The 21,797-nt window shown below is 48.6% G+C and overlaps 1 protein-coding gene and 1 non-coding gene across 2 annotated transcripts; both read left to right on the forward strand.

Moving 5' to 3' along the window:
* The first annotated feature begins 13 nt into the window (after window positions 1–13).
* SLC22A20 (solute carrier family 22 member 20) lies at window positions 14–20,167 on the forward strand. Its single transcript, XM_006216698.2, has 10 exons — window positions 14–388; window positions 463–566; window positions 2,008–2,162; window positions 4,250–4,418; window positions 4,975–5,098; window positions 6,133–6,248; window positions 8,410–8,624; window positions 10,314–10,422; window positions 10,617–10,820; window positions 19,634–20,167. The coding sequence occupies exons 1-10, from the start codon at window positions 14–16 to the stop codon at window positions 19,728–19,730; spliced, it is 1,668 nt and encodes a 555-aa protein (XP_006216760.1). The 3' UTR covers window positions 19,731–20,167.
* Window positions 7,314–7,387, forward strand: TRNAA-GGC (transfer RNA alanine (anticodon GGC)). Its single transcript has one exon. It is a non-coding gene; the product is annotated as a tRNA-Ala (tRNA).
* Window positions 20,168–21,797: the final 1,630 nt, after the last annotated feature.

A 21,797-nucleotide genomic window follows, 5' to 3' on the forward strand; every position in this document is an offset into this window, starting at 1 on the left:
CAGGCCCGTGGCCATGGCCTTCACAGACCTGCTGGATGCCCTGGGTGGCGTGGGCCGCTTCCAGCTGGTCTACACAGCCCTGCTGCTGCTGCCCTGCAGCCTGCTGGCCTGCCACAACTTCCTGCAGAACTTCACGGCCGCCGTGCCCCCCCACCACTGCCGAAGCCCCGCCAACCACACTGCGGCTGCCACCAATGACTCGGGGGCCTGGCTGAGGGCCACAGTGCCCCTGGACCGGCTTGGGTCCCCCGAGCCATGCCAGCGCTTCACAGAACCTCAGTGGGCCCTCCTGAGCCCCAACACCTCCGTCCACAGGGTGGCCACGGAGGGCTGCAGGGACGGCTGGGTCTACGACCGCAGCATCTTCCCATCTACCATCGTGATGGAGGTCAGAGGGGGCCGGGGTGGCGCAGGGGGCTGGCGCCCGAGGCTGAGGCTGGAGCGTCCCTCCCTCCCCTGCAGTGGGATCTGGTGTGTGAGGCCCGCACCCTCCGCGACCTGGCTCAGTCCATCTACATGGCCGGGGTGCTGGTGGGCGCCGCTGTGTTTGGCAGCCTTGCAGACAGGTGAGCCTTTGGGGATCAGGGTCTTATCCTTCCGAGCCTCTTCATTAATTTTTCTCTACTAAAGGTTATTCGTGTATTTTAAAATAGATAATACATATAATACATTCACATGGTTCAAAATTCCAGAAAGTGCAAGAGGGTGTGCAGGCAGCATTTCTACCAGTAATTTCTAGAGGGCAGCCTGGTTTCTGTGTATCTCACTGAGATACTTTATTTTATACAATGCAAGCAAATGTGTACATTTACTTTGTCCTCCCTCTTTATGCAAATGCTGACACATCCCAGGCATGGTTCTGTACTTGGCTTTTACTTCAGTCTTGGCCTCTGCATATTCCTTCAGAAAGAACTTTCCCACCCGCCCTACGTCCAGGCTGCATCCCAGTGTGCAGATGAGCCAGAACTGACCACAATGGCCCCGAAGGGGAGAGAGACGCCCAGGAAAGGCGGCACCACCTTGGCTCTGATGGCGTCAGCTCCCTCGCCTCCTCTGTCCTCTTTTCCCTTCCTTCCTGCTCCACCTCCTCCCCACTCCCTCTCTCTTCTCCCCTCCTTGCAGCCCCTCCTCTCACCGTTCAGGTTCTGAGGGGGCCCTCCCAGACTCCAGACACTGTGCTGCGTGCCTCAGGCCCCTCGTGGGAGGCTCTGTCACAGTCCTGTCACCCCGTGTCATGACACATCTAATCTTTCCTGCATGGGCCTGTATCTTATCCATCATGTCTTGTCATCAGCCCCCAGCTCAGGCCTGCCACTTGGGGGTGATCGATGGACATCTGTGTAACAGAAGAAATGAACAAATGAATGAGTGAATGAATGAGTGAATGAATGGGCGTTTGAAGAAGAAATGCTGCCCACCTGGCCAAGCCAGGGCTCCAGCCCTGGACCCTCACAAATGGGGCAGTGCCAAGGCCCTGCTGCCCTGGCCTTGGACCCCTCTATGTTGTAGCAAGCCCCCACCCTACCCTGGTCTCCCCAACATCACCAGTTCGAATGAAGCCTGGACACTGGGGTCCTGCTCTCAGCAGCCTGGGCCCCACCAAGGGCTTGTCTCACTGTGAGCTCTGGTTTGAGGCCCCCTCCTGCCAGAAAGTCACTCAGTGGAAACTCTCATGACCCACTGCACCTGCCTCTCAGCCTTTGCAGCATCTCTGCCCTTCTCCAACCCTGGGAGAGTGGGGGCTTGCTAGGGAGCCAGAAGTACTTACTCCCTGAGTGAAAGAACAAAGGCAGGAATACATCTCTTCACCCCCACTTTTCCTCCACCCCACGCCTCTCCCTCCCTGGCTCTGCCAGTGCCTGGGTCCCAGCGAATGCGCTTCCATTACGGACACGTGGCATTCAGATTTGGGCGGGGGTCACTTCCTCTCACCCTCCCTCCACAACCTCCGTGGAGGATGCTGCTGCCACCCCTGGAACCCTAACCCTGTATCCATGCCGGGCTCAGGCTGGGCCGCAAGGCCCCCCTGGTCTGGTCATACCTGCAGCTGGCGGTTTCGGGGGCGGCCACGGCGTACTTCGGCTCCTTCAGCACCTACTGCGTCTTCCGGTTTCTGATGGGCATGACCTTCTCCGGCATCATCCTGAACTCCCTCTCTCTGGGTGAGTCCAGCCATGGAGGGCCCTGGAGGGGAGGGGGCTCTCGGAAGAGGGGATGGCAGTCCCTTTGTCAGATGTCTTTCCTGTTTCATTGTGTTGGGACCTCAACTCAGAGCCTCCCACCAGGGTTCTCGGGAGGCCTGGGCTCCCAGGGAGCCACGGACTCTGGGTGGCAGTTTGCCTGTCTGCCAGCTGAGAGGGCTGGGTTCATTCCTGTGTGAGTCAGTCAGCAATAACCACCTACTGAGGGCCTACTGTGTGCCAGGCTTGGTTGGGGTGCTCTCTGCGGGGGACACAGTGGCCACCCGAGGGGGCAGGCAGCCCTGAGATGATGTGGTTCCAAAGGGGTGGAGTTTCCCCTTGGTCCTGTATGGAGACCTGGCCTCCGGGGTGCCAGGTGGGAATGTCCCCACCTCCAAAGTGACAAGGTCAGCCCTCACTCCAAGCTGGTTCCAGGCAGCTCCTGGTAGCTCTGGCAGAGAGTACCATGGGCAGGGGAAGGCCACCCTGGACATAGGCCTGCCATCTGCCTGCGTGTCCCTCTGATTACTTGGTTTGCTCCTGAGGATACCACAGGGGAAGTCTGAGGGATCGGACTCTGCTGCTGAGGATGGGCCTTTCATCCCGGGAGTTGGGGGACCCTTGGGGCTGGAGAACCAGGAGGCACCAGTCTGGCACACTGGACACCTCCCCTCCCTACATGAGGCCATCGAAGGGCGCTGAGGTCACGTGGGATCTCAGGAAATCCCAGACCACCTGCCTCATTCTTCGAAGTGAGCATCCAGCCACGGCTCATAGAATCTGAAGGCAGAAACTGTCATCCAAGGTCCATTTCCTGCTAGAATCATCTCTATAACACACACATCTGCACACACACACACACACACACACACATGCATACTCATGTACATGCACCCCTACACACACCCCCTACACACACACACAACTGCGTGCCGGGCACAGTTCTAGGCACGGGAGAGGCAGCAGTGAACAAATCAGATCCTGCTCTGAGGAGCCCCTGTTCTTGTGCAGGAAGACAGATAAGAAACAAATAGGCGAGTAATATAGTGTATTAGGAGGTGACAAGTGCTACGGAGGAAAACGAAAGCCCAAGAGGGCAATGAGAACGGCTGAGCAGGAAGGGAGAGTCTGCAGTTTTGTTGGCTCAGGGACAGCTTTGGCAAGAAGGGGTCACTTCGAGCAAAGCTTGAGGGAGGTGAGGAGGGCAGTGTGATGGGCTCAAGAGTGAGGAGGTCTTTGTGGCTGGAGCAGAGCTGGGGCGGGTGACAGGTCAGGGTGATGTGGGACAGGCCCTTAGCAGTAGAGGAAGCAGAAAGGGCTGGCTCAATCCTGCAGGTAGAAGCAACAGGATTTGCAGATGGACTGAACACACGAGCTGGCTGTTCACTGGAGAGAAGCATCCTCCTCAATTTATCTTGGCTGCCCTGTAAGAGTGTGCCAAGCTTCATGTAACCCATCCCTCATGGATGGACATTTAGGTTATTTCCAAGTTTTGCCACTTGCAAAAAATCACGTAATTAAGAGCTGTTATATTTCCTTTTCTACCAAGGGATGTTCACATCCTTTGCCCATTTTTCTTTTGGCTTGTTGAGCTACCAATTTGTAAGAACTCTTCCACTATTAGGGAAATTTGTTAAAGAACTGTGATTTGAGTTGCATTTTTTTTTCTGTGTCTTTTTATGCTGATGTTATGACTTTGCTTATGGTGGGTATTTTTTTTAATGCAGATACTTCTTATTTTTATGAAGTCAAGTTTGCTGGTCTTTCCTTTTGTCGCTTCTGGGTTTTGTGACATTCTCTGAAAAGCCTTTCCTGACGCTTGAGATTGAAAAAGAAAAAAACAGACTACCACAATTTCTTCTAATACTGTTGTGGTTTCATTGTTTACATTTACTGCTTTGGTCCACCTGGAGTTTACCTGAGTGTGAGGACTGAGGTCGGGCCAGCTTCGCCTGTGTCCAGAGGGTCTCTGGAGTGATCCAGGTGGCCACAGAGTCATTATACAGGGGCAGGTGTGTTAACCCCATGAGCAATGCGTCTCACTGTACCTGTTGTGGTTTTCTCCCCAGTCGTGGAGTGGATGCCCACCCGGGGCCGGACTGTGGCAGGGGTCCTGCTGGGCTACTCCTTCACCTTGGGTCAGCTCATCCTGGCCGGAGCGGCATACCTGATCCGCCCCTGGCGGTGGCTGCAGTTGGCTGTCTCTGTTCCTTTCCTCATCTTTTTCCTCTATTCTTGGTATGTCCTGAGCAGAGATGGGTGGGGGAGGGTGCACCTGTGTGGCCGAGCTGTCATCTGTCCCTTTGGAAGGCTTGGAGTGACTGGGACTTGCTGGGCATGGAAGGAGGCTGTGCTCCTGGAGGCTCACAAATACTCCACATGGTAGCATCCTTTATGTTCATGCAGGGTCCAGAACATCCCAAGTGCTCTGCCTTCATCAATTCTTTGTGCCTCACAACAACACCAGGGACATTTTATTAGGAGGGGAGATGAGGCACAGCCCAGGTGGGCCCATGACTTACTTAAGGCCACCCACTGGGGTCAGACCCAGGTTCAAAAACGAATCTGTGGAAATCCCAAGTCCCGTGTCATCTAAGTACCCTTTGGAGATCCCCTGAATGAAGTGCTGCAAAAAAGGGAAGCCGAGTGTCCCCCAATTTTCCTGAATCTGCTGACAGCAGGATGTTTCACCTTTCCCAGGGTCTGACAGGGGAACGAAGGTATACTTGGGTTGGGGGAACAGAATGAGTGCCACTCTGCCCTGGGTCATTCTTCATCCTTCTCTTGGCCCCAGGTGGCTGCCAGAGTCATCCAGATGGCTCCTCCTTCATGGCAAGTCCCAGCTAGCAACGCAGAACCTGCGGAGGGTGGCTGTGATGAACGGGAGAAAGGAGGAAGGGGAGAGGCTGACCAAGGAGGTAGGCAGGACAGGTGGGAGCAAGGGTAGCAATGGGTTTCAGCCTTGCTGGTGGCCTCGAGACATATTAGAGTTTCGTAGCTTCCCAGGACTCACCTGACATCCAGGTGAAAAGGCTGGGAATAAATAGAGTGGGAAGCATTCCAGTGTGGTAAAGATGTTCAGCCACTGAATGGCTGTGTGATCTAGGGTAAATAATTTAACTGCTTTGTTCATCATTCTATCCATCCGTGCAGTGGGGAAAAAAATCCATTCACATTCAGCTGAATTATAAACAAAATAATACAATAAAATTAAAAAATCATAAAATGAAATTATCAAAGAATCAAAAATAAACGTACCATTTATTATAAGACAGTTCCCGTTTATTAGTAGTAAGTATCTTTACTGAGCCCCATGGTAGGCATTATGCTAAGGGCTTTATGTACACAATCTCATTTAATGCCTCATTTTTGCCCTTGAGGAAACTAAAGTTTGGAGGATCAAGTTACCTAACACAGAAGGGAACAGACAGGGAACCAATAACTTAGGTAATTTGCCTAAGAACGGACAGCAGGAAGTGGCAGAACCACTTGGAACCCTTGCTCTTTTTTTAATTTTATTTTTATTTTGGGGGGAGGTATTTAGGTTTATTTATTTTTTAAGTGGAAGTACTGGGGATTGAACCCAGGACCTCGTGCCTGCTAAGCACGCTCTCTGCCACTGAGCTGTACCCTTCCCCCTGGAACCCTTGCTCTTAACTGTTGGCTGAGACTCTCAGAGTCGATACCAGGAATGGAACCACGGGTGGTTATTTCAGCCTAATCAGAAGGCAGCCGTGGAGCCTTGGGACCCACATTGGAGTCTCTGCTTAATCTCGAAGCCCTGGAAACAGCCTGTGCAGGGCCATCAGTCCCAGGATGGAGAGGAGACTAAGGCCAACCATCCTGCCAGGGATCTCACCCCTGGCCCTCCTCTCCACAGATGAAGGGATACCCAGCAGGGAAACAGGATACCAGATCCCTCCCTTCCACTGATCAAACTCTCCTTGCCCAGGTGGTGAGCTCCTACATCCAGAGTGAGTTTGCAAGTGTTCGCACCTCCAACTCGGTCTTGGATCTTTTCCGAACCCCAGCCATCCGTAAGGTCACGTGCTGTCTCATGGTGGTCTGGTAGGTGATGCGCTCATGCCCAGGGCTTTGACCCAAGGCAGGGAAGCCTTGTCCTCACTGAGAAACTCTTAAATATGTGCTTAATGCAATGAGCAGGAGAGCCTTGTGAATTCAATTCTGTTTCACACCATTTCTCCAGTGTCTTCTGAGCATGGAGGGTACTCCAGCCCCTTGCAGGATCCTGAGATGTGGTCACACATGAGGCACCTATGCTGACCTATCTGGGCAGTGGGTCTCATTGGAGTGCAAACACCTATTAGAATCACCCAGGCAGTGAGGGAGCCGTGTCAGGGAAGCTGAGGCAAGAGGAACCGTCCAGAAGGGAATGGTCAGTGGAGGACAAGTGTGGGAGAAAAGAGCATCTCTAAGAGGGCGGTCCAGGCAGAGTAAGGAGATCAGTGAAGCAGAACCGTCTTTCCAAGGTTGGATTATTTATTCTCAGGGATAACAACTGCAGACCAAATGAAGCCCACTTCGCACTGCCTCCCCTGTAGTATTAAGGGCCATAAGTATTTCACCTGAGTTTGTTCAGAATAATATGTTTGGGGTCTTGCCTCTCCTCCCCACCTGGGAGGAGCCAAGTGGTGAAATCAGACCCTGGTTCTTCCTTGATGCCCTCAGGCCTGCCTCGGGCCAACAAGAATTATTGCTTCCTTTTCCAGACGTTTCTTTTCTTTTTCCCCATCTCCACTGACTTGCGCTGCTGGGACGGCTGGGAGGCCCAGTAGGAGTGTCTCAGATGCTGGGCCCTGCTTGGAGAGAGCCCACTGCCATATTCTAATTTTCCACTTGCCCTCCCGACACGTTCCTGGATCTCTCTGTGCCAGCTTGTCCTGCAAACAAAAAAGACCCGGACGAGTTCAAGAGGGCCCATCCCAAGCCCCTCCCTCAGGGACATTTGTTCTGTTTTGTTTTGCTTTGCTTTTATTAAGTGTGGTAAAATACACGTAACATAAACTGTAGCATCTTAACCATTTGTAACCGTGTAGTTCAGTAGTGTTAAGTGCCTTCACCACCAACCGTCACCAGAACCCTTTGCATCTTGCAAAACTGAAACTCTGTGGGGGAGGGTATAGCTCAAGTGGTAGAGCGCATGCCTGGCGAGCATGAGGTCCTAGGTTTAATCCCTAGTACCTCCATTAAAAATAATAATAATAATAATAATAATAATCATCATCATCATCATCATCATCATCATCATCAAATAGGCAAACCTAATTACCTCCCCCCTCCAAAAAATAAAATAAAATAGAGCAGAGCTCAGCAAATGTTTTAAAAATTAATTAATTAACTAATTTTTAAAAACATTAAAAAAAAACCCCTGAAACTCTGTACCTATTAAACAATGCCTCCCTATCCCCAACTCCCCTCAGCCTCTGGCAACCGTCACTCTACCTTCTGTGTCTATAAACTTGACTACTCTAGGAACCTCCCATAAGTGGAATCGTACGGTATTGATCTTTTTGTGATTGGCTTCTTTCACTTAGTGTAACGTCCTCAAGGCTCACCCACGTTGCAGCAGATGACAGACAGCCTTCCCAAGGCTGAGTAACTCCTGTGTAGCCCACTGTTACATATAACGTCTTGTTTAGCTGTTCATTTGATGATGGACACTTGGATTGCTTCCACATTTTGGCGATTGTGAGCAGGGCTGCTGTGATTATGGATGCACAAATATCTCTTTGAGACACTTCCTCCCCTTTTACATTTCTGTGGAGGCCCCCAGTGTGGGAGCTCCAGGCCTCTGCAGTCAGTTTGACCGTCACCCCGTTCAGCAGAAGCAGCCACTTTCAGGGGCTGATTCTCAGTGAACACTGGGAGACGTGGTGAGGGTCCTAGGGACGGCCCTACTGGAAGGTTCTCATTTTCTCCCTCCAGTTCTTGAGGTGATGCCCAGGTCCGCACTGAAGGCTGGAGGTGGCAGGGCTGGAGTGTGACGAGGGAAAACACACACCCCAGAGCCCACGAACTGGACTCTGGGGAGCAGGTGGGTTGAGGGGCCTGGGCCCTAAAGGCCAGAAGCAGACTTTGAGACCAGGAGAGGGTGTTGTGCAAAGTCAGGGAGAGAGGAGCTCTGTGTCATTCATCCTTGTGTGCCCGCCCCCGGGTCTGGAACAGTGAGCCCTGGGGTGAAGCAGAACCTTTTCGCTGCCTCGCCCAGGTTCTCCAACTCCCTGGCTTACTACGGCCTGGCCATGGACCTGCAGAAGTTTGGGCTCAGCGTATACCTGGTGCAGGTCCTGTTCGGGGTCATAGACATCCCGGCCATGCTGGTGGCCACCACCACCATGATTTATGTCGGCCGCCGGGCCACAGTGGCTTCCTTCCTCATCCTGGCCGGACTCATGGTGATCGCAAACATGTTTGTGCCGGAAGGTGAGCCACACGCTTCTGCTGTTACCACCCGGGAGCCCCTGGTGTGTGGGGTCTGGTGGGCAACAAACACTACGGGGGAACAAGGCTGAGGGCTAGTCTTCTGGATCTGGAAAGAAGGTGACTGTTGACTGATAGAGCTTCTATTTATCACTTAGGACCTAGTAGCAGTGTCACGGGGGAGACCCTGCAAAGGACATGAGTCTTTGCTTTCAGGGCATTTACTGTCTTGTCAGGGAGATTAGACTGATGCATAAACACAGATGGAGAGGCAAAGGGCTGGCTGGTGTGTGTCCATCTGGAGCCTGGCCCAGGCAGCATCTCAAGGGTCGAGAAGTTAGTGTTTGAACCTCAGCCGCTGTCTCTGGAATGGTGGTTTGCAAAGCAGGCTGTAACCATCACCACCTGGAGACCTTTGAAAACTCCCAAAGCCCATGGGCTCCGGGCCAATGCAATTCATCTCAAAGACTGGGACCCAAACCTCAGTATTTAAAAATTGTCAGGTGATTGCAGCAAGGAGCCAGGATTGCATATCAGAGCCCTGAGCATGTGCCCAGCTGTGACCCCAGTCCTGCCACCATGGCCTTGGACAGGTTGTCTGATCGCTCTGTCCTTCTATTCCTCCCCTGTAACATGGATAGACTATTACTATTGGTATTTTGGTATGTTTTTCTTCTAATCTTTTTTCCTATTTACAGGTTTTATACTTGACAGAATTGAGATATTTTATATATGTACACACAATAATATAAATAGGATTATATATGTATAGATGCGTAGATGTATTTTTATATATAGTATCCTTTTTCACTATATGTTGTAGCATAAATCTGCTTTCCCATGTTAGTATAGATGTTTCAAGACCCTAATTTTTTATACTATTTAATATTTCACCTGATTGATGTTTTCAACTCTAGCTGCACGTTAGACTCTCCTGGGGATCTTTAAAAAAATTCCCAAACTTCAGCCCATTCCCAAGAGGCTTTGATGTAATAAAGATGAAGCAGGGCCCAGGGCTGGGTGTTTTATAAAATCTCCCCTCCTGATTCCAGTCTGCAGCCAGAGCTGCCACCAGATCCAGAGGATGGGCCATAATCTCTTTGACCATTGCCCAGATGTTGGGTGTGTGCACTGGAATGTTGCTGTTTATAACCCACAGTAGGACGAGTGGGCAAATAATGATGGTGACAGCAAACCCTCAATGACACTGAGCACTTTGGTCTTACGACATCATATCAACCTTCTGACAAGCCCATGAAGCAGGTGCAGGTATCTTCCTCATTTTACAGATGAGGACAGGGAGGCTCAGAGAGGTTAAGTCACAGTGACTGAGGTCACCCAGCTGCATCAGGGCTAGGATTTGAACCCAGGCCTAACTGCATAGTTTGTCCTGCCTCCCCAGCAAGACTTGGTGACAGATGGAAATAGGGGAGGAAAGAGGCAGAGATCAGAGAAGGACTGTGTGGGGACTTCTGGATTCCAGGTGGTGGAAACCCGGATCCTCCCTTTCCAGATTCCGTGCCCCGCTCCAACCCTGCCATGGCTCTGCCTCCCTCCTCCATCTTTAGCATATCCAGGCTCTGAGTCTCACCCTGTCCCCTCCTGAGTCCCTCCCAAACCCCCACCCCCGCCCCCGTGCTCCCATTTGCAGCTCGGGGCTCCCCCCACAGCTCCGCCTCTCCCTCCCCGCAGATATGCAGACCCTGCGCACCGCCCAGGCGGCCCTGGGCAAAGGCTGCCTGGCCAGCTCCTTCATCTGCGTGTACCTGTTCACGGGAGAGTTGTACCCCACGGAGATCAGGTGGGTGCGGGGCCGGAGTCAGAGGAGCGCCTGCCCCGAAATGGGACACCCTCGCTCCAGGCTGACGCCCGCCGGGCTGCGGAAGCAGGATCCCCATCTCCGTCCTGCTCTGCCCCTGACACTCAGGACCTGGCCCTTCCAGCCCCTTGGGGGTCCAGACCACGGCCACTGACCCGGCCACACTATCCCAACAGGCAGCTGGGGATGGGCTTCGTCTCTGTCAACGCGCGCCTCGGTGGCCTGGCGGCGCCCCTGGTCACCATGCTCGGGGAGTTCAGCGCTGTCCTGCCGCCCGTGGGCTTCGGGGCCACCTCGATCCTGGCCGGGCTGGCCGTCTGCTTCCTGGCTGAGACCCGCAACGTGCCGCTTGTGGAAACCATCGAGGCGCTGGAGAGGAGGTGAGGGGCCTCAGGGTACAGTGCGGGGCGGGGACGGGCAGCAGGCTGCGGTTCCGGAGAGACAACTGCGCGCGGGTCCTCCAGCCGCTGCTAAGGCGCCGGGGGCGGGTGAGAGCAGCGCCCCGCCGCCCAGCGTGCCTGCCCGCCTCCGTCTTCGCGGCTTCGCTTCCCACAGCGTGTGGTGCCACGGAAATAAGAATAAATTGTGGGCCGGGAAAAATCGGACCGTGAGTTGAAGTGAAGCCCGGCAGAGAAGTGGGGTGGTGGTTTGGGGAGAGGAGGTGCCGCAGTTTGAAACAAAGACAGGCCCATGTGGTTGCCTGGTGGGCGTTGATTTTGGCTCTGAACTTCTGGCAGTAGAAGGGGAGACCCCCTAAACGACTTTTTTTTCAGAGAAGAATAGGAATACCAGTTCCTTGAAGAAGGCAAAACTTTTCTCAGCAACTAATACTAGAAGACAGTTCTCTCCTGAGTCTCCTTAGGGAGGTCACTGAGTAAGGTAGCAATGATGTCTGTGACAACGTTTCCAAAATAAGTGCGGAGGGGACTTGATATGCCTGCTTGAAGCATTTCTCAGCAACACGGGCTCAGTGAAGACCCTTAGTTTTGGGGAGCAGGGGCCAGAGAGCTCTCTGAGTCCAGCTTGATCCCACAGCTGAATCCATCTGTTCCCAGGGGCCTGTGTGGATGGACTGTGTTTCCATCTCTTAAAAATAACCCCCCCCCGACTCCAGCCCACTCCCCCGTGAACAGCCTGTGTCAACCCTGAGCTGTGGACAAAAGCTAGACTCACATAGCTCCAGGATATATTCCTTGGCAAGTCCTATCAGATTTGCCTCCAAAATATATTTTGAATCTGTCCCTCTCTCTCCACCCTCGTGGCCACCCTCTTGTCCTAGCCACCATCATCCCTTGTCTGGACAATTACAAGAGCCTCAGATCCTCCCACTCTCCACTGTATCCCTACACAGCCGCTGGTGTGAAAGGCTTGTCATGTAAGTAGAATCACGTTATTCCTCTGCTCGGAATCCTCCCTTGGCTCTCTTTTGCACTGAGGATAAAAATTGAAATCTTACAAGGCCCTCAGGATCTGGTCCCTGCACACCTCCCTGTGGTCAGCCTGGCCACCACGAGGCTGTTCCCTCTGTCGGGAAGGCTCCTCCCTTTGCTCTTGACCTGCGCTCATCCCATAGAACGGATGTAGGCCCAGGTATCCCAGGTGCTGCGAAAAGTATTTGTCAATAATCCAGTCCCAAGCCTGTTTGCAGGCGCTCTGAGATGTTGCCTGAGGCCCTCAAGTACGTGGAAAGGAAATTGGAGAAGTGCCCTCCCCTAATATGACCAAGAGAACCACTGTGATGGTCTGTCCTGGGCATTTTTTAAATCAGATTTTGCTTGTCTTGGTGATAGAAAAATCCCAGTAATGCCAAATGAAATTCTAAATTAGGTAACATAGCTCCTTTTGACCTTGTCAGGAACAATTAGTTATAAAACTAGAGTATGTTGTTACTGGATATGAACCAACTGAATTTTGGAGACCATTTACTAAAAATGACTTCAATTTTTATAGTAATTAACAGCAAGCCATTCTTTCTCACAACAGTTTGCTGTTTGGGTTTGATCTAGCTGGTTCTGTCAGGACTCCCTCCCAGGAGCGAGGAAGAGCTTGCACAAACTGAAAAACTATATCGATGTCCTGTGCTGATGTCCACAATACAGGAAGCTCTCTTAAGCTCAGCAAAATAGTCCTGTATTTTGTTTTGCTTTTATTGTTTATTTTTAAGTTGTATATATGTATGTGTGCATATGTGTGTGTATGTGTGAGTGTGATTTGGAACAGTCTCAAACTTGCAAAAGGGCTAGTGCTGGACAAAGAACTTTTTTTCCCTGAAAATATGGAGAAAGTTGTTGAAATCTTTTTCAAATACTTTAATGTGTATTTCCTCCAAACAAGGATATTCGCCTATATAATCACAATATAACCATCACAATCAGAAAGTTAATTTTGCTGTGTGACTACCATGTCATTCTCAGACCTCATTCAAATTTCGCCAGTCCTCCCCAACAACGTCCTATAGAGCGTGAGGATGGGGTTCAGAATCACAAGTGGCATTTAGCTGCTGTGTCTCTTTCAGGCTGGAACTGGCCCTTCACTCTTTGTCTTTCATGACTCCAGCAATTACACAGGGTGTTATAACTGGAAGAACTAATAAGATGCCACAAAGCGCACTTAACTGAGGCTTTCATAAGACAAAGTACACACTGCAGCAGAAGGAAGAAAATACAGGCAAACATCGGGAAGACTCAGGGGCCCCCAGGCACATCTCCCAGGGTCCTCTCTTGGTCCCCAGGACGTGAGTCCTCCCTGCATCACACACCATGAAGATGAATGTGAGATATCTCCATCTCAGGGAAGCACAAGTTTGCTGTGGGGTCTTTTATATCCCATTGGTCACAGCCAAAACCAGGCTGTCTAATTTGGTAAACCAGACACAGACCACAAATCTATACTTTTCAATAAACAACATGGATAAGCTGGTAGAAGCTGCCTCCAAGAAGAGAGCCAGACCTTGCCTTCTTGGTTGATGTCTTGGTTGATGGTCAGTGTTTTGGGTCCAGATATCTTTCAAGGTGAGCACAGAGTCATGGACCTGCTTCAGGTTAACAATCACTTGACTAGTTTTTTCTTTATATTTTTTATTGATGTATGGTTTATGTACAATATTATATAAGTTGCAGATGCACAATGTAGTGATACACAATTTTTAAAACCTTAACTATTTTGAAGATTACAGACCAGTTCTTTGTAGGTTTTCCCTTGATTTGGGTTTTTCTGATGTTACATGTTCTGGCTTATGCACCTCTGGCAGCATTATCACAGAAACGATGCTGTGTCCTGCGCATGGCATCCCATCAGGTGGTGTGCGATTTTGATTTGTGATGTCCTCTTTGATCCCTTGATTAAAATGATATCCGCCAGGCTTCTCCACTGTAAAATTACTCATTTCCCCTTTGTAATTAACAAGCATTTTAGGGGGAAGTATTTTGAAACTATGTAAATATTTTATTCCCCATCAAACTTTCAATTATTTTTTGTTCCATTATGGATTTATAAATTCTCATTTTTTCCAATGGATTATACTCTGTTTATTTTGATGGTTAATTTGTACTAGATTTGCCAGTGCAAACCTTTTGGCTTCTGTGTCCTTTAACATTCTTTAAGCACACCTTTGCCTTTTGGCAAAACCAGGTATTCTATGCTCATCATTTCCCTGCAGCTGTCCTGGGAGCAGCTATTTCTCCGAGTGTCCTGGTTCATTTTAGTGGAGAATGATATTCAGAAGCCAAGATCTAGGGGTGAGGTACTCATTGCTACTGGGTTTTTCTGCTTTCAAGTCCTCTCAGTGATCAGAGGCAGGGAATTTGTGAATATGCATAGACACACACACTCTTACATCTTTATTTCTATATCTATAGATCATACTGAAAACCTCTGGATCACTCACAAGATAAACTTGCACACACGTTCACACACCAACTCCAGTTCCAATCCAACACCACAGGGTTCATCCCCCTTTTTTCCCTTTTCATATTTAACTCCCTTCTCTGACAATTAGAAATCTGCCTCCCCTCATCCTTAGTATATTTGCTTATTTGATCAGTCCCCCTGCATGTAACCCATCCTCCCCGCAGGGACACTCTCCACACCCGACTTGGGCCCTGACACCCCATTTCAGACCACCCCTCCACGTAGACACCTACCTTGCTCTGATCCATGTGATGGCTTTAGAGTTGAATTGTTCAGGAAGAAAAGAGAAGAAAAGCTTTTCACGTATTTCTGATGACACAAGATGTCATTCTCACAAACAAAGGACAATCCCCTTGACTTCTCCCCTCCTCCAACTTCACGTCCCTTTGGATTCCTTCTATCCTCACAGATTTCCCCTTAGGATTATAACAAGTGCGACTAGCCATGCCCAAAGCCTGCTTGCATCTCATGCAAACTTTTGCATAAGAAGTTTTTAAACCTGTGGTTTATGGTGGAGGAAACAAACATGGTCCTTATTTAGCAAATAGAATAGGCTGACATCTTGGGGAAGCAAAGCCCACTCTTGGATAAACACCAGCAGGAGCACATCTAGTCGGAGCCATTCCCTGAGTGTGCTGGTAAGAGTAATGAACACTGGTCAGGGAGGGTTTGCAGAGTTCTGGAGGCCAAGGATTGTACCTGGTGCTTAATGTAGGCTTTTTGAAATCTAATCCATGTATTCAATTATCATTCATTGAGTTTCTACTATGTGCCAGACACAGTGCTAGAGTGAACACAACAGATGTGATCTCTGCCCTCTTGGAGCTTATGGAGCAAGAGAGACACACAGAGAATAAATACACACAAATAAATGTGTCATTGAGAGAGAACAACTGGGTGTAGACTGAAGGAGAAGGAGAAGGAGTTAGCCAGGCTCTGGAGAAGGAAACAGCCTATACAAGCCCCCTGAGGTCCCAGAGAGCTAGGACGAGCTGAGTGATGGCCAGGCGTGAACCTGAAAGATGAGGCAGTCCTGGAGGCCACACTGAGAATTTAGGCTTTTATTTTTAAGTCAGTAGAGGAATCACTGCAGGACTTGGAGGAAGGGATTGATGTGGTCTGGTTTATAATATTAAAGAAAAAAAACTTCCTGTCTCCTTGTCTTTATTAAATCTCAGCCTAAATGGGGCCTTGAGTCTAGGCATTTAGGGCAGTTGCTTTAGAACAGAATTTCTCAAACTTTTTCCATTGCCACCCACTCAAAGAGGCCTTAATATATTTACATATTTTTTCTTGTCACATCCCCAGCCTCCCAACAACCTTTTAATACCACAGATATACTGTGTATCTGTTCATGTACTGTGAACAGTGGTCTTTGTCTATTTTTTTGTCTTTTTTTAAGTGGAGGTACTAGGGATTGAACCCATGACCTTGTGCATGCTAAGCAAGCACTCTACCACTGAGCTATACCATCCCACAAAGATCTTTAAAGGCCACTAACCACTGTACTATCTCAGATTTTTTTGCCCCTCCAAGAACCAGTTTTTGTCCTGTTGGGGGTAATAGCCCTCCCATGAAGAATGCAAACTCTTCACTACGATTGTGTCCCCCAACAGCCACAGGACTCCTTGCAGGTAAGATTTTTAGATTTTTGTATAATCAGGTACATATTTAATTTGCCCCCGCATGATTCTTAAGTGTTCCAGTCCATGGGCTTCTTCTTGACAGTTCTTGTCCAACCCGACATGAGACAGAAACAACTGGGCTTGTTTGGGTCTGTTGGGAAACGGTGATGTTGGGGAAGGGGAGGCAAGAGATGGCCTCTCTCATGAGACAATCAAATGGAGTTTCAGGTGTTTGGACAATAAGAACTCAGAACTCCTCAACCCGTCTCATTTTACTCAGTCTCTAATCTCATCAAATAACTATGAGTGCCAGTGACAAGCCTGGGATGTCAAGGCTTAAGATGAAAAGAAAATGCCTGTTTTCAAGGTTCACGTTACCCACCCCTAGGCTGGCGGCAAGCCAAGAGAGATTGGCTGTGATAAGCCTTTATCACTAGTTCCTGGGTTAAAGATATACATGGACTTCCTCCAGATTTATTTCACAGGCTGACAGAAATCCATTGGTGCATAACTTATTTCTACATAAATTGCCAGATCCTTCATCAATCATGAAACCAGATACTGTTTCTTCAGGATAGTCTGAAGGGCTGGTGTAGTCTGGAGGTCAGCCTTGGTGCTCCAGTTGGGTTGATGTCCTAGTTTGTTGGAACAACATAGAAAAGGAGCAGTTGACTAACCTTGTTCAAAAAGAGGAAATCCTTTTATGTGAGAATAGAACATTCATGAAGGAGGAAATATCCACAAGAAGTAAACAGAGAAAACATATCTACCTCAGCCATAATCTAAGAAATGCAGTTAAAACCAAGAGATGGCCTATTGTAAATATCCACTAACAAAAAGATTTCAAACACAGTGATAGTCAATGCAGGAGATGCGCGGGTAGCAGGGAGGAAACTCCTGCAAGCTTTCTGGAAGTTTCTTTGGCATTACTTATGGTGAGTTGGAAAATTTTTCACATTTTTCTAAGCAGCAATGATATTTCCAGGACTCTGCCCTAAAAAAAAAAAAAAAAGCTGAAATGTGGACACAGTTTATCTACAAGGGTATTTATCGCCATGCTTAATGTACCAGAAAAAAGAAGTAAACTCTCCAAATATCCAATAATTTAAATAAATTATGATACACTGTGCATTAGTTAAAAGTTATGTTGGTGAAGAGCTTTTGATGGCCTGGGGAATGTTTACAATATACTGTTAAACAGTGTATTATAATTACTTATGATATTTTCCTAGTTATGTCAAGAAATAGAGACTCTAAAGGGGGGAGATAAGTTAAAATGGTAACAGTGATTGCCTCAAAGTATGGGTAACATTTTGCTTTTTCTTGGCTGCTTTACTTATAAAATTTTTTAAAGTTTTTTTTCTCTTTTTTTGAGGAGATGAGGGGGAGAAGTGATTAGGTTTATTTATTTATTTTAATGGCGGTACTGGGGATTGAACCCAGGACCTCATAAATGCTAAGCACATACTCTGCTACTGAGCTACACCCTCCCCTACTTAAAAATTTTTCTCCGAATTATCTATATTGAGCAGGTTTTCTTTGGTGATCAAGGGGAGGAGACATACAATGAAAAAAATTATGAGAAATCAATTAGGTCTTTTCCCAGACACAGGGCAGCCCCTCTTGAGTCCCAGAAGTGAGGGAAGGATCTGGGCAGTGCTGAAGCTCCCCAGAGCCTGCAGGGTGGCGGAAAGACCCCGAGGAGAGGCAGCCTGGCCTGAGAAAGTTCCAAGGCTCCAGCCAGTGCCCTTCCATGGAACTCCTCCCATTGACGGGGAGCCTTGGACAGGTGAGGGGTAGAGGGATAGGTTTTCAGACTTTCAGCCACGGTCTGGCCCTCCACCAAGGCCAAAGTCCCAGCTCTTGGTTCAGCTGGGGTCTCCCACTGCCCTCCCGTCCATGGTGAGCACCAGATGCATGGCTGACCCAAGCATATTTTAATGCTTATTTTTACTATACTTCAGATGTTTTAAAAAGAAGACTGTGGATTTCAGGTCACACAAGAGGCTGACTCTAGTCATCTCTGCTTATCTGATGAGTTTTATTTTTTTAACATTTTTTATTGATTTATAATCATTTTACAATGTTGTGTCAAATTCCAGTGTTCAGCACAATTTTTCAGTCATACATGGACATATACACACTCATTGTCACATTTTTTTCTCTGTGAGCTACCATAACATTTTGTGTATATTTCCCTGTGCTATACAGTATAATCTTGTTTATCTATTCTACAATTTTGAAACCCCAGTCTATCTCTTCCCACCCTCCACCCCACGGCAACCACAAGTCTGTATTCTCTGTCTATGAGTCTATTTCTGTCCTGTATTTACGCTTTGTTTTTGTTTGTTTGTTTGTTTGTTTTGTTTTTTAAATTCCACATATGAGCGATCTCATATGGTATTTTTCTATCTCTTTCTGGCTTACTTCACTTAGAATGACATTCTCCAGGAGCATCCATGTTGCTGCAAATGGCATTATGTTGTCAGTTTTTATGGCTAAGTAGTATCTGATGAGTTTTAAAAATGGCATCAGCAAGCCTAACCCTTGCAGCAGTTGAATCTGGAGCCTCTCTGCCCCTGGGTGTTTAGGAATCATCTTTGAAAGGAATATGGGATCCAGACAGAACTGGAGAGAAATAGGCAGGCGGGAGCAGCTCCCGCCTCTCAGCCCCACCACAGGCTCTTGACAGGTCAAACCAATAAGCTGAATGAACCCAAGGGACAGAGGTCAGGAAGATGAGGAGGCTTAAAGGGCAGGAAATAGAGATGTGAGACAGTAGAAAGAGAAGAAAAATGTTTCTTTGTGATTCTGTTAAGACCTGATCGCTCTCAAAAAGTGGCTTAAACTGTTGAAATAGATCAGAAACAGAAGGGGTAAGGTAAAAATACTGATGAAATCTTTTGAACATTGAAAAAGTTCTAAAAATGTAATCAGCTGAAATTGGAGAGGAGCACTTGGCAAACTCTGTGAAGGATTAAAACAAGATTACGAAAACTGAGACAATTAAATAGAAAAACAAATAATTCTTAGTCTGTGCAAGAGGAGGATAAAATAAACAGGAGGCCAGAACCCAAATATTTTAAAGACTAGAGGGTTAAAAGAGGAACTGGTCAAAGACAGAAGCCCTGAGGGAGCCCTCAGGCTATTGGGGGGCTATTGGAGGGCACCCCCCCTGCCCACCCCCTCCCCTGACACTGTCCTCCCATCTCCTGGGCTGGCTGATGCTCTTTGTGGTGCAGAGGGAGAAGGGCAGAGGCAGTGCCCAATCCCCAGGGTCTTGCTGGTGCCCCTGGACCGCAGCAAGTGAGCTGAGCCTGGCTCCCCGTTCACCAGCAGGGTGACCTTGGGTTCGTGTCTGGCCTCAGGTCCTCACTGGAGGACTCTTCCACTCTGCAGCCTTTCCATGTCTGGTTCTCACCAGCCAAGCCAGCCCCTGGCAGCTGTGCGCCTCTGGAACAGAGCAAGGAGGGAGCAGAAGGGACGGTGGGAGGGCAGCTGCTGAGGAGGACCAGAGGAAGGGCTGCTGCGGCTCTGCCTTCCCTGGGGACAGCGGAGACACAAACACACCCTTGACCACCACACTCACACCACCTGTCCCTCGTCACCTCCTTCCACCTTTCCATGGCATTGTCCCATTTGCCTTTTCATTTCAACAGGGTCAAGGAGGGACTTTCCAGGAAGGAGGCAGAAGAGAAAGGTGAAGAAATTTCTCTTCAGCAGCTGGGAGTTTCTCCCCTTAAAGAAACCATCTAAGCTGCCAACAGCCTGGCACTTGCTGACAGCATCTCAGCCAGTGTCCGGACTCCCCCTGGCTTCTCCTGGCGCTGATGGGGGTGAGACTGGCCAAGGATCGCGATGGCTCTGCAAACCCATGACAGAGAGCCTTGCACACACCAGGGCTGGGCTGCTGGAGAAGTCCAGCCAGCAGCAGCCAGCTGGCTTTACAGGCACAGTCAGGAGAAACCTCGCCTGGGGAACCAATGGAGGGACTGTTTTCCTTTCCCATCCCTGACTCTGCCTCTTTTAAACCTCTCTGTTCATTCTTGTTCCACTTGAAAATGCCTCTTTGCAGGGTTAGGGAACAGCCCCTGTCTGCTTGGCTCGAGGAACTTCCAGAGCGCATTGTGCTCACTCATTTGGCATAAACTCTTTCCTGCCTCGTGTAATTAAAGCTTTTCCCCTGTGTGTGACTTACATTCTCTGCTGGCAAATGTCTCCATGGCAGTGGGCCTCACAGATGGTACACACTCAATAAATAGTTGATCAGTAAATTATGAAGCCAGACTCAGGCAACGGATAGAGACCTCCACCCATCACCCATCACCCATCACTGGCGGTCCTAGAAATTCCACTTTGCAGATGTGGGATGTGGTTCAGTTCCCCAGAAGCTGTGCAGAGGAATGACACAGCGTCCCTCTGACCTCAGATCCATTTCCAGCCCAGAGGTTGAAACGTGCCTGCATCCCTGACCTTGACCTTCACCGGAACTCAGATTAGATTCATAAGGGACTGGCCCAGTGAGTGGCTTTGGGCAATTTTCCTTATCTAATCCTTTCCTCCTGCAGTTGCCAGAGAATTAAATTAGATCATTGCTCAGCCTCCTACAGCCCAAGAAAAGGCACAATCTAGGAAAGAAGTAGGACTATCACATTTGGGCAGGAACCACTGCAATCTGCTGTGTCGCCAAGGTCAGTCTTTCAGCAGTTTAGCCCTTAGAACAGCGCTTGAATGAGACTTCTCCAAAAATCTGTCCCAAGGCCCTGGTGTTGATGCATCAAATTCTCAGTCCCTCTCATGGATTCCACCTCTTGTTCAGCAATCTGAATGCGATCTTTTCTATTCAAGTTGTTCTCAATCCACAGCCCTCAACAGATCAGTAAACTTGAAAGCTGTGCCTAGTCATACATTGAAATACACCTTGAGAGTCACCTCTTCCAGGCAGCACTCCCTGACCTCCCCTGCCTGTAACTGGGCTCCTGTGATGCCCTCTACCCTTCAATTCCACTGTGTTGTAATGGATTCATTCACATGCTGGTCTCTCTCCAGTGGCTCCTGAAAAGGCAAGGATAGGTCATCTTTGCCTGGTACTATGGCCAGCACATAGTAGGTGCTCAGTTCACTTTCCTGGAATGAATGAAATAGTCACAAAGATTCAAAAAAAAAAAGTGACCTTTCACTGCTGAATGCTAAGGGAGAAGTCAGGAAAACTAAATGGGAGATCTGGATAGAAAAACAAGATTTTGTATGCTTTTTACAAACAGGAAACTATATTAACTTTAAAAATGTGTCTATCTAAGATAGAGTTCAAAAAGCTGATTATAGGGCTCTGCATTAACAGTCAAACGAAAATGCCTCATACTTATCCACCGTTGCTCATTTTACCTGTTCATTTCAGCTCACATGGAAATTGGAAAGGTTGAATTTGGGACCATGGAAGCAAAGGAAATATCAAAGTTGATACTTTGAAAATTACTATTAGCAATGCACTGACAACACTCATTTGAAAACCAGTGTATATTGCAAACAAGCTATAGACTAGTGACCAGACTCAGTGGTTGACACCTGTTCTGCAAGAACAAACCACTGGCGGTGAAATATCCAAAGTGGTAAATAAAGACTTTGAATCAAATGACATATTTTTTAGATACACTGAGATTTTGATACCGAAGATGAGGCTACCATGGAAGGAAGGTGTTATTAAAATGGTAATGAGTTGATCTAAGAAAGAAATGGAAAACTTTATTCAAGCCAAATTTGAGGATTATAGCCCAGGAAGGCCACCTCAGAAAGTTCTGGGAACTGTTCCAGTGGTTAGAAATC

This window comes from Vicugna pacos, chromosome 10 (genome assembly GCF_048564905.1).
Source record: "Vicugna pacos chromosome 10, VicPac4, whole genome shotgun sequence".
Classification (NCBI taxonomy): Eukaryota; Metazoa; Chordata; class Mammalia; order Artiodactyla; family Camelidae; genus Vicugna; species Vicugna pacos.

Excerpts from the sequence above, each read along its gene's own strand:
- SLC22A20 (XM_006216698.2), top strand. The coding sequence starts at position 14 with ATGGCCTTCACAGACCTGCTGGATGCCCTGGGTGGCGTGGGCCGCTTC. Across the intron at positions 5,099-6,132 it reads GGGAGAGGCTGACCAAGGAG|GTGGTGAGCTCCTACATCCA; the intron begins GTAGGCAGGACA and ends CTCCTTGCCCAG. Across the intron at positions 6,249-8,409 it reads TGCTGTCTCATGGTGGTCTG|GTTCTCCAACTCCCTGGCTT; the intron begins GTAGGTGATGCG and ends TGCCTCGCCCAG.